Source organism: Humulus lupulus, chromosome 6, assembly GCF_963169125.1.
Source record: "Humulus lupulus chromosome 6, drHumLupu1.1, whole genome shotgun sequence".
In the NCBI taxonomy this organism is placed as follows: domain Eukaryota; kingdom Viridiplantae; phylum Streptophyta; class Magnoliopsida; order Rosales; family Cannabaceae; genus Humulus; species Humulus lupulus.
This window is the reverse complement of record NC_084798.1, coordinates 217,513,516-217,526,591: the sequence shown is the minus strand read 5'-3', so window position 1 is coordinate 217,526,591 and position 13,076 is coordinate 217,513,516. Positions and strand designations below refer to the sequence as shown.

General features: G+C 33.2%; 1 protein-coding gene and 1 long non-coding RNA gene across 3 annotated transcripts; both read right to left on the bottom strand.

The window, feature by feature from the left end:
• Positions 1-2,287: 2,287 nt before the first annotated feature.
• LOC133784507 (uncharacterized) lies at positions 2,288-4,290 on the bottom strand. 2 transcript variants are annotated; one of them, XR_009871374.1, is made up of 4 exons: positions 3,949-4,290; positions 3,590-3,733; positions 3,410-3,494; positions 2,288-3,332 (listed from the first exon to the last, which is right to left on the bottom strand). It is a non-coding gene; the product is annotated as an uncharacterized LOC133784507 (long non-coding RNA). The 2 variants fall into 2 exon arrangements; XR_009871373.1 differs by having other exon boundaries at positions 2,288-3,327.
• A 4,011-nt stretch (positions 4,291-8,301) lies between these two features.
• LOC133783335 (putative disease resistance RPP13-like protein 1) lies at positions 8,302-12,102 on the bottom strand. Its single transcript, XM_062222945.1, has 2 exons — positions 8,699-12,102; positions 8,302-8,601 (listed from the first exon to the last, which is right to left on the bottom strand). The coding sequence occupies exon 1, from the start codon at positions 12,022-12,024 to the stop codon at positions 8,740-8,742; it is 3,285 nt and encodes a 1,094-aa protein (XP_062078929.1). The 5' UTR covers positions 12,025-12,102; the 3' UTR covers positions 8,302-8,601; positions 8,699-8,739.
• Positions 12,103-13,076: the final 974 nt, after the last annotated feature.

Genomic DNA, 13,076 nt, shown 5'->3' with positions numbered 1-13,076 from the left:
TCTTGGTGTGCAAGATATGTCTTTTAAATTTTGAAAACCCAGAAAAAAGAGACCTTGTTTGAGCTTGTTCTACATCAAAACAGGATTTGGAACCAGTGACTTAAACCTAGCGTGGAAACTTAAACTTAAATGCCTATCGGCCAGAGCTTCCTAGCATGTCAAACTAAAAAATAAGCCAGTACATTCCCAAAAATAAAAGAACAACACAGACAGAAAATGACATAAAGGAAAACGAAAAGATCATCAGATACTTACACAATGATGGCGATTGCAGAGAAATCATTGATTGAAGGAGAGGCTGCAGGTATAACCTTACGATTTCGAACAAACTGGCGGTCCTTTGTTTCTTCGGCTAGGAGAACATGCAAAAGCAAAAAGCTCTCTGGGATGGCTTCTGGGTTTGTCTCTTTTCTTTTTTCTCTAATGAGTGTAAAATAAGAGGAAGAAGATGTCCAGGGCCTTATATATAGATAGTAAAAGTGATAAAAAGGGATTAATCTGAGCCATTGGCCAGAATCCTTATAAAATCCGACGGCCAGGGACAAATGACAAGATGGCACCAAAAAGGTGGCAGGCGAACGATCTTGGGCGGATTTCCAAGGTACCCGAGTACCTTGGATGAGCAATACCCAACTGACATGTGTTCACCCTCAAGTATGTGTGACGATGCGGTTCCCAAAGAAAGTAGTTCAAAAGTTTCCTTCTCATAGGATTCGAACAAATACTTTTGAGGGGACAAAATGTTACACCCAGATTTCGAGCTTTAAGAATTGTGATCTCAAAAGCTGGATTCGTCAGGAATGGGCTTGTAATGTCTGGAACGCGTGTCCGCCACCTAGGCACCGAACCTACAAAGCAGGGGGCAACCTCAAAGATGGTAGCCTCGAAATCCTCACAAGCTCGAAAGACAGACATCGAAGTACGTCTATTCTTGGATGACCTCGGATCAAGGGTTCCGAGCCTGACATAAGTATGAGCTCGAAGCCACATGATCTAGGGGAAAATGCTACAACTCGAAAGTCGTTAAGAGACATGGGTGGGCACGACACTGACGATGTAGATTGATAACTTTGAATATCTTAGTGAGTCATTTTGGAGAGACGCAATCTACATTCATTGTTGTAAATCCCCTATAATAAAGGGGTATTTATTATTCAGTTATACGCCCCCTGGTCTTCAGGGGACGTTTCCTTGTATATAGGAGTTACAGGCTTTTAATGTCATTAAATTTATTTACATATAGAGAATAACTTCCCGAAATGTGTGGGATAGTATTCTGAGATCTCCTCTATAAATAGAGAAGTCATGTACCATTGTAGAGGAGGGAAATTTTGTGATCTGAGGAGAAACTTTGGAGAATTCATTCTTGAAGAATTTCCAGAAATCACCTTAAGTTCTAATAACAAAAACTCGTGGACTAGGCAGAGTTAACTGCTGAACCACATAAAAAATCTCATTTGTTTTATTGTATTTTTCTGGCCATAACTATTTATTGTTTTCGTGCTCTTTATTCACTGTTGACGAAAAACGGCGTCAACATAATATTTTTAAGATTATTAAGGTGATGATGAAACAATATGTAACTAGATAGTATTTATGTTGTGTGTTGATTTCCCATTTTGTGCAATAAAGTTTATGGATTTTCTTCTTCAAATATTTTCTTTCATCTTAAATATCATATTTTGGATTGTTAGATAATATGCACTTTGTTCTTCATTTTGCAAAAAACATAATATTCTTTATGTAAGATGTGTCATTAAATTGCACACATCCATGCTTAGAACAAAAATATTATGTTTTGCCTTATAAATAATGTTCATTGTTTTATTTATTATTTCATTAGATTGATTTACACTAAATGCTTTGAAATTATAATTTTGAAAGGTGAAGAAAAATCTTATCTTTTTAGAAGTAATTTGTGCTTAAAATTATTAATCTATTTGGAAAATGATAGTTGGATTTATTTTAACTATCACTAAAACTTGGGAATCAATATACTTATAAATATTATTGAACTTATATTTTGTGGATTCTAATCCTTAATAATCTTATTTTACCATCTTGATTTCTATTTTAATTTATTTTTATATATTGTCTTTAATTTCTTTATTATTATCTTTTATTTTATTTTCTTTATACAAAAATCTCATCAATCTTTGGAGCTAGGTTAGAATTTATTAATTTTGGTTTAAAATAGTTTTCTTTTCGATTTTAAGACAACTCCTTTGGGTTCGATATCCTTGCTTACACGATCACTATATTTCATATATGATTCGTGCGCTTGCGATATAAATATTTAAAACATACTCATTTTGGGTCCATCACAAGACTCAATTGGACAAAATGAATCATCATAATATAAGCTTAAATTGAGGAAAACAAATACACAATGATCCATACTCTTAAAAGAATACAAAACCCATTTCTTCAAGTTATTTCTTGTAGACTATTTATGTCAACTATTGTTTAATATGTGATTATTTGAGACAATTTGAATTCTTTTAAAATACTATAGAGATATCAAAACTTTTGGTCAAACCAAATTTAGAAAAAGTCAAGAAAACAACAAGACGAAATCTATAACCTTACACCAAAGAGATAAATAATGATCTCGGTAGTGAAAAGCAGATACAAACTAAAACAGTATTTTGCTACAATCTCTCACTCCCAAACAACCATAAGCCACTCTAGAATAAAAAAAACTCACACTATCCTTACCAGCAAGACCAAAGACTGTGGATAAAAAAAAAAAACAAGTCTTTCCCAACCCAAACTCAGAGTGAAAAATAAAATAAGTTACCATATGAAACATCAAAATTAACCACTAAAGGCAACAAGTAAGAGATACACGATAACATCAACAACACCACAAAAATATTGAAAAAACCATGAGGAGAGAGGATTATAAGAATAGCTACAAATAGATACAATTAATATTTGACACTTAATTACATTTGAGATATAAGTGTTTTTCCTCTTAAATATATACAAAAAAAAAAACTACAGAAAAAAAACAAGGGAAAGAAAACAAGTACTACAAGGCACAACAACACTTTTAATACATGGAAGAAAAAAACACCAATATTCCTACTTGACAAGAACATGCTTATTTAAGTTCAAAAATGCCTTCTTTTTTGGTTGAATCTTACAATATAAAGAATGGGACCAAGCTTGCAACTCAAACAATAATGGTACCAGTGTTCTGTAGCAATGTTACAAAGAGCTATAAAGCATGTATTACCTCAAAAAGAGCATTGCATCCCCTTAAACTAGATTCTTTTCGTTTATAAAAATACTCCATCTTGTAGTCAACAGATGTCTCCTTGGCTGACCTGACAAGTAAATGTATACTGAGATTTCAACATTCTTTCATCAATCAAATCATACAACAGAATTGTATAGAACTTACCTCTATAAATATGTTAAAATCTCCACTCTACCCCGTGCAGGTCCTTCGCAACAAGTTCTTGGGAGGGCTTCCTCTGTTAATAATCCTTTGAAAAAGAAAAGATATAGTTGATTTATGCCATAGTTAAACTAGAACCAATAAACTAATTTTTTCTGTAGGAAACAGCAAAATAAAACACACCAGTGGAGGAAAACAGTCATCTGCAGCTCTTCGAGGAACAGAGAACCCTCCATGCGTACTGGTATCATAAGTTGTAAGAGTTTTGCAGAACATATGAGGGGTTTATTTTGTTGGTGACCCTCCAATGCCCTCATCCCCTACCAACTAAATAATATCCAAAACAAAACATTCATACCATCATCATTAATCATCCTCTCTACTAAAGAAAGATGATAAAATTTGACTAAAATTTTAGAATAAAGTAATATTCCAACACCAAATTCAAAGTCCAAAACAGTAAGAGCCAAAGGAGGACAAACAGAATATAATACCACATCATTCCCCCTATCTACCCCAACAGAGAGAAAAAAAAAAATTACCCAGCACTCATGGACACCCCACGCCTTACAGTCGATTGAGCCAATGATGTCGAGCCCCCCGCTTGCGCCTACATCCACGACGTCGAGCCCAGCCACATTGTCACGCCGCTACCTACACCATCACCCACGACCCCTCTGCGAGACTGAGCCACCCACGACCCATGCACAAGACCGAGTCAGCCAAGACCCCTGAACCCTTATCGTTTGCGTCGTATGCCCATGACCGGCCCTCAAGCCCCCACCGTTTTCCCAATACCCACGATCGTTCGTCGTTCGTGCTGTTCGCCGAGCGTGAGGGAGAGGGAGTTGAGAGGGTGAGTGTTGCGGCTGAGAAGTGAGAAAGAGAAAGAGATAAGGTTTAGGGGAATAGGAAAAAAACGTGGCTTGGGTAGAATTTTTAGTTTTTATTTTAATTTTAAATACAAAATTTAATGATATTAAGAAAAAAAATACAATAAAATATTAATGATATATTATTAATTCTTATTTTCTAATTATATTTAAAAACTAACAACTTATAATTTTTTTAAAATAAAATTTAAGTATATTATTCTTTATATCATAATTAAATTAAATTTTTATACAAAAATTATTATAAATAAAAAGTTAATAATATTAAAAATGTAGAAAAAAAATCTAGAATTTAGGACACTCATCAGTTTTTAGGGCTCGCGCAAAGAATTCTTTTAGGACTCACAAAAGTCCAAGAGGTGTATTTTTTAAAAAAAAATCAAACTTTTAGAACACGCATCAGTTTTTAGGGCTCGCGGAATTCTTTAAGAACTCGTGTGAGTCCTAAAAAGTCCAGGAGATGTTTTCAATACTTGCATTTAAGTGAGTATCCTAAAAAAATGTCATAAAATGGTGTTTTTGTAGTAGTGTGTATTAAGATTAAACGCTTTTAAATGAAATGGTTGACTTTTGACCGAAATTTTTAATACCTAAACATGTGGTTAGTTTCAATTACACAGTTTAAGTCCAAATGACTCATTTAGCGAGTTAAGCACTATTTAATTACACAATGTAGCGGTCCTGAATTAAGAGGACGTTGTAAATTTGGTCTCAACCTTTGACGGTCATGATGGCTCTCACACTATAGAAGAGTAAAATATTAAGTTGGACTCAAAAGGCAATACATGACTTTTATTATTTATTAAAAAAAAAATTGGCAAGAAATTAAGGAGAAGACACCCTTCTTGTCCTTGGGATATGAAGGTTCATACGAGGATCATCACACACACATATATATATATATATATATGTATATTCAACTCTAGCTCTTTGATGAAAATTGGTGGGCGGTAAAGATTTCATTGTCACAATTAAAGAGAAAACCTAATGAAAGAAATATAGAGCAGCTTCAACTATTAGTTACCTTCTTCTGTGAACATTCCAAGTGGTCCAACTACTGATTAAGGCATTGTAGAAATTAAGAGTCAAGATATGGCAGCAAGAACAAAACAACCACAGAATAAACACCAGATTACTTGGTTCGGACCAATATAATCATACAACCACGGCAGGGTTTTAGACCCTAGTCAAATCCACTATAATATCAATAATACACCCTCAAAACAAGAGAAGTCCTTTCACACACTAGCTAATATATCACCATTTTTTTTATTATTATAACAAAGATATACATAATACATACTCTACTCTTAGATTCTAAAATCCAAGAGTAGCTACAAAATATTCTTTGAAGCCTTCTTCTTCTTCTTCTTCTTCTTCTCTCCAGTATGTGGTTACAAGTGCATAAACAGTCATGAAGAATTTCTGAAAAAGCCTTGAAAAGTACTCATCATATTAGTCTCTTTGCCAATAAGAACATGAGTAACTCTACTAATCACCAATTGATTTTTAGATAGAGCCTCATAATTCTTGTCATACACCAATGAGATCCCAATAAAATTGAAATGTTAAATAGTTGCAACAAATCTATATAAATGAGTATAGGGATTTTCTTAGGTAGGGATATCACTTTTCTCCCTACCGTAGGAACATTTTTTTATTTTTTGGACTTGGAAAAATTATAACTTAATTTTTTTTGCATGATGACGTATGTTATAGTTATAACAGGCATCCTGCCAATTTTCGAAAAATTCCAAATAATTTACAGTGCTGAAATCAGAATTCAAACAGTCAGTTACACATGTGTTTAATTTTTTTTATACGCATGGAAAACAGACCATGTGAACTCTTATTTCGGCACTATAAATTTATTGGAATTGTTTAAAAATTAGCGGGATACACGTTATAACTATAATCTATGTCATAAAGCAAGAAAAAAATTGTGTTATAATTCTCCAAATGCCAAAAATAGAAAATGCTTCTACAGAAAGCAGCTCCCTATGTATATATATGTATGGGTGAACTTTTAATGATTACTATATTAACCATTGAATTAAGATCAATGGTCTATATTTATAGTATTAATTAATATTTCTAAAAATAAATTTTAATTTTTTTAAATTTTTGGAATTGTTTCCTAATGAAAAACGTGTACTTATGATGAAAATATAATATTGTAAACTTTTTCATTTTTCAAATGTATGTCAATTTCTAAATATAGCATGTGTCTCTCATTGGTTAGAAACAACATTAATTATGACAAAAAAAAAATAACTAAATTCGAAATTATTGTAGAAAAAAAATATTTACCTCTTGGTGACTTGCTATACCAAGTCACTATGTTGCCACATCATCATAATTATTAGTACCCATGATAATAACGATGGAGAAATCTTCTATATATATATATATATATATTACATATCATGTTTAGAAAATTATTATACCTTACATCTTTGGGAAGTTGTTTATAACAAATGCACATATGTTTATGAAAAATCACAAGAAGGAGCTAACACTGCCAAAATTATAACACCCAAACAGAAGCATGTGATTGATTATGACTATATGAATATGTTGAGGAGCCCAGCCCCAAGTGTAACTACCAGTAGCCCCACATTTGGAGTGAAATTAATGGTTTTTTTTTTTTTTTTATGTAGCAGTGAAATTAATGATATTATTCTCACATGACCATTATAATAGCCACTTTGCTTTATCAATATTCACTACAAACTAAGATTGTAAAAATAATCAAAGCAGCAAAAGTATAGAAAAAAAATATATATGATAATTCTACTAATGCATAAGTAATTTTCAATACAAAAGTGATTGGCTTTCACAGCCATTTAAATGAAAAAACAATGTGAAACAAGCTAGTGCATTTTAACTCAAGTTAAGTTTATATTATTTTTGTGTGATTTATGGATTGCATCATCGCATGATAGAAAATACAAATAGGTGACCTTACTCAAAGTATATTGTCTCATAGAAACTACATAGAAATTTCAAGTATTTATTGACTCCTGTATGGTCCAAAAGTCTATAGAAGATAGATAGGGTTGATTTGATATAATGTTATTTAATATAAAAAAAAAAGATAGGTAGGGCTGATTTGACAAGTCTATAGAAGTTGTTCCTATATTGTTAATTTATTGAATTGTCATTGGTTGTTTGAAGGTAAGAAGAAACAAATTGATTTGGATAAGTGAAGAGTAAAAAGTAGTGGTGGACCTTCATGAATTGACTAGTTTATGTTTTGAATTAATGCCTTTATTCTTTGAGAAATTGCAAAGAAAAGAAATAAGCAAAATACATTCTGTTTTGTCTGAATAAAACTTTATGTTTTACAAAATGAATTAAAATAATATTTTATATTTAATTTTTATTAAAATATTTTCAATTATAAGATCAATTATCGAGTTGTTAGTGATACGATGAGTTCAGAGTAGTGAAGAAAGTGGTCAATAAGCTATGAATGAAATATTATATTTAAATTTTTGACCAAAATTGGGTATAAAAAACTATTTCAATCAATTTTATTATTTAACAAAATATATGGGCTAAACTGATATTTTCCTATTGAAAAAAAAAATTATTTAAAAATAGTATTTGCCTATAAACTACTATTCCACTCCATGATAAAATGAGAGAGATAAAAGTGGGAAAGGATTATAATAATAGCTAAATTCATGGAATATTTATATAAAATAAAACAAATAAGTAAATAATTCAGACATAGAAAAGAAATTGAGAGATGAATAGTGGTCAGTGGACAAGGGTAGGAAAATACAAACCAATGGAAGGAAAAGAGAAAAAAAAGGAACAAACAGGGGAGAACATTTGAAAACAGAGGAAAATTCAGGAAAAAAAAATTTGATTAACAAATTATTTTTTCAACTGATTTGGCTTATTTCATGATTTTTTTTTTCTAATTACAATGAGGGAAAACATTCTATTGCACTTGGTTATAACACTCATATACACTCAAAAGAAGCCATTGGCTTCAGATCAAACAATTGGACCTTAAGCTTTTTATTTCTGTTATTGTCAAATTCCTTTGGTTTACATTTGAGCAACAAAAGCACTCAAATAAAGACTGAGAGAGAGACAGTTACAGCTCACTTTCTCACCAACCAAACACCTAGAAAATAAAACATGAAACAAAAAACAAATCTCACTGATTACTTACTAGACTAAGTTACATTTCCTCTATGTTACAACAATACTCTTTTTAAGCTTCGAGAGTCCATTATAGCATTCTCATTTTCCATCTTCATCACTCTTGCATCATTGATCAGAGGTCTGCAAAATTGTTGGTTTAAAAAAAATGAGAACTTAAAAGACAGTCTAAGAACTTTCTTCACTAAAATGAGTAAATGAAAGAGCAAAAATCAAGTACCTTTGAGAAAAAAAAAGGACAGAAATGATGAGATTGGCTCATCATATTTCTTTTCGATCAATTCGTATCGAAGAGATGTGTTGAATCTTGGACCAATCTTGTCCTATTTTTCTTCGGCATCTAGGAGTTAGAGAAGGGCACTTGTAGATTTCCAAAGAAGTGAGAGTTTGAGGCAGGCCCTTATTTGGTAAGCATTGTAGTTGGGGGCATTCTTGAAGAGTCAATGCTTGAAAGGAAGTGAGGTGTTTAAAGCCTTTGCTGTTCAGAGCTTTAAGATTCTCAAAGCCTGAGATGCTGAGACACCTCAAAGTAGATGGAAGTAGGCCTTTTTCAGGGAATGAATCCATGTCCACTTCATCATTTCCACCAAAAGGTGATCCATAGACTGTGAAGTTAACAAGGGATGAGGCTCTTTGAAGATTCCAACACATGCGATTCGCAAAGAGCGCACTGCAGTCGCGAAAATCAACTGATTTTAAGCTCGACGGCAATCCCATTCTTGAAAATGACTTTAGCCTTGAACAAGAAGAGAGTTGCAGGATTTCGAGGGAGGGATATGCAGTGTCAATGTGTGGACTTGTTGGAAATACAGCAACCATGTCATGACATTTTCTGATTGTGATTTCTTCCAATGATGGGAGATAACAAGCAGGCAGTCCAACACTCAGCTTTCGACAACTGTTTAGACTAAACTTTTTAAGACATGGGAAAGCACTGCCTTCATTGTCACCACCATCAACAAATGACCACTCCCACTTGCTCATTCTAGACACCTCTAAGGTTACTAAGCATTGAAATGGATTAGCCAAGGGAGAAGTACAAGAAGAAAACTCATCATCTATGGTGAGAAACCTATCCAGTCTATATATTTGAAGCTCTCTCAATGAAACTAGCTGGCTGAATGATGGTAACAAGCAACAATTTGTCAGTCTAGTCAGAGAGATTGTGGCCAAACTACTATAAGATGGATGAGCTACCCAATTTGGCAAGTTTGTACCTGGATAACCACTGATTTTGAGTTTCTTCAAGTTCACATGAGGTTGGAGTGCCTCAAGTACTTCCCTGTCCTTTGTGGAATCATTAGTTTCACCATCCCATATCAAAATAAGCTCGCTGAGATGCTTCTTATTCCCCAAGTTGGCTTCTGCAGCATCCCTCACATCATTCACATTCTCCAATCCAAAAATACACAAGCTTCCAGACAAAAATTGTAATGCTCCTAACTCACTAATCCTAGAGCCATCACCTTTGGATAAAACAAAGTCGCTTAGTCTTTGAAGATTGGTCAGGTTGCACATCTGCGGTGGCATCTCTTTCAAAGGCGTGTCTCTAATCATGAGATGACGCAAGTTGATTAGCTTAGAAATATTGGTTGGCAGATGTGTGAGAGCTTTGCAACTTGACAACAGTAATGTCTGCAAATTGTACAGCGAACAAACCGAACAAGGTAGTTCTGCAACTCTTGTCTCGGATACATCCAAATACCTTAGATGCTTTAAATTGCCAATAGAATCAGGCAACTCTACTATAGAAGATTGAGACAGAGAGAGCACTCTCAAGCATCCTCTTGTTGTTAGAAGTAGCTCATGAACCCCTTGTTGTGTCAACATTGGCTTGGAATACAGATTCTTATGTGACAGTGGTAATGACAGCAAGGTGCGCAAACGTTTGGCTTCGAATGAACCCTCTAGCTTCTTCAAGTTATCAAAACCTTTCATGTAAGATAAATGGCGAGTTTTGCTTGTCAGGCTATGTAGATCTTCAAATGTGTGATCTATAAAGCAAAACTCACCAGATACACGTATAGCTAAATCATGAGTAAGGTCATGCATGAAGAGAGTTGATTCATCTCGAGTAGACCGTTGAAAGAAAGACCTTGATATTAAGGCATTCAAATACTCTTCTCCAACATCTTCCATTCTTTTTCCTTCTTGGGGTTGCAGAATACCTTCTGCCATCCACAACAAGAATATCTTTTCCCTTTCACTTTTATAAAACGTATAATCTTTAGGAAATATTGAGAAGTAGGCAAAGCATTGCTTTAGGTGCCGAGGTAGAAAGTGATAGCTTAACCATAGAGCTGGAAGAATGTTGTTGTTCTGATTTTCTTGAAATTGCAACTCCCACACATCACTTTGTAGGATTGTTCTCCATTCCTCTAAATTCGAAACAGAACGCAAAAGACCTGAAACTGATTTCACTGCCAAAGGAAGGCCCTTGCACTTTCTAACAATTTGCTTGCCAATATCCAGCAACTCCATCTGTACATCTGAGCCTGTATTGTTAAAGACATGCTTTGAAAACAACTGCCAACAATCATCATCAGACATAGTTTGAAGGTCATACATTGGAATGTTTCCCATCTTCAAAGCCACAACTTTACTACGCGTGGTCACAATGATCTTACTTCCATGCGCACCAGATTCAAACGAGCTTTTCAACAAATCCCACAGCTGATAATTCTCGTTCCAAACATCATCATGAACAAAGAGAAACTTCTTCCCTGTCAGAGCCTTACTCAGCTCAATTTGAAGCTGATGTATGTCCTCAATCTCACATTTCTTGAGAGTGACAGACTCCAAAATTGTCTTTGTTATTCTAAAAATATCAAACTCTTCCGAGACAGTAACCCAAGCTTTCAAGTCAAAATGTCTTTGAACACTACTTTCCTTGTAAACAAGTTGAGCAAGGGTGGTTTTGCCAACACCACCCATTCCCACTATAGGAATAATAGATATTCTGTAGCCATTTCCACCAACATCATCAGACAATAATAACTCAACAATAGCCTCTTTCTCTTCCTTCCTTCCAAAAACACCATATTCTTCTACCAAAGGGGAATATAATCTATGTGGTGGTCTTTTTTGGTCAACTTCTTTCAAACCAAGTAACACTGTTTGATCTAAAAGAAAGTTTAATGCACCAAGAATCCCCTCTAATTCACGCTTTACATTATTCTCAAATAGAATAAAAACAGTTGGGACAAACTTCAACAACTTACTTGCTTTTCCTGACCCGGTTTGACCTTTCTCCAACTTGAGTCTCAAAGCTTCAGAATTGATCTTGTCCATCACATGGTCTGCATCATAAAGTACTTGCTTAAGCTCATCAAGCCACTTCTTCACATTTGGCTCTGTGAGTTGTTTCTCCTCAGCATCATTTAGCAGAACAGCAGCAGACAGCAACTTAGTTTCTAACTTTTTGAGCAGTTTGCGGTTGACTTTCTTTGCTCCAAAGAAGTCCCTGACCTCTCTAGAAGCCAGCCTATCAAACAAAACATTAAGAAACCCAGAGAGAAGAGCTCCGCCCACCAGTGCAGCAGCCATGGTTTTTCAACTTGAAAAGCTTTCTATGAAAAATAACAGATGAGAAGAGAGAAAACAAAAGCTCAGTTTTGAACAAAAGTCTTTGTTTAGGAAATTACCCTGTTTCAAAGGCACTTAATGATTCATTCGTTCGTTTTTACAGTCAATGGTTGGGAATGATTACTTTTTCTTTAAAGGGTCTTTATCAACTATTGGCAGCTACCACTTGCTATCAATTGACCCACCTTATGTCGGTGTTTCTATTTTTTTTTTTAAATATCTAAGCCAACTTGTGAATGAGGTAAAGACACGTTTATATATATAGAATTTTTTCATTAAGCTGAAAAGTTCAATATGTTTTGTTTACTATGGTTACATATTTTTTGATATATTTCACAAGTTCATTAAAGTATGTGATGATTCTCAATCAATCACTGATAAAGTTTCGATAGAGTAGTCTACTTCATTATTTAAAATATTTAAAAAAAAAAATTATTTTACTTCAAACTTTTACATTATACTATATACTAAATACTATATTTTTAAATATTTTCTATTAATTTTAAATATTTTCTTTTAACTATCAATGCTATTATAATATTTTTTAATATTTATAAAATCTACACATATATCATATCACATAATTATATTATATCATATCACATAAACTTTATTTTTTTATTTTATTTCAAATTTTTACATTACACCATAAATTTTTTTTTACATCATTTAAATATTATATCTTTAAATATATTTTATTTATTACAAAAATATAAAGTAAATAAATAAGAAAAAGAGATTCTCAAAAAAAAAAAAAATCATCAGTGGGGAGGAGGTTCGGAGAAGGTCCAATTCTTGCATGTGCTTCAATAGTTAGTTACGAATAAAAAAATTGAATGATAAGCTAATAAAATATTAAACATAAAAATTAAACTAATAAAATAAACAGTATTCTGTAGATGTAGCATATTACTGTCTCTTTCTCTAAAAATATATGTATAATAAAACATCCGTTGGAACGTTATTTTATTATTTTTTTCCATTTTTTCATTATATTTTAGAAAAGTTCAAAA

Bases quoted from the DNA above. Each gene is read 5' to 3' on its own strand.
- LOC133783335 (XM_062222945.1), bottom strand. From the start codon at position 12,024: ATGGCTGCTGCACTGGTGGGCGGAGCTCTTCTCTCTGGGTTTCTTAAT.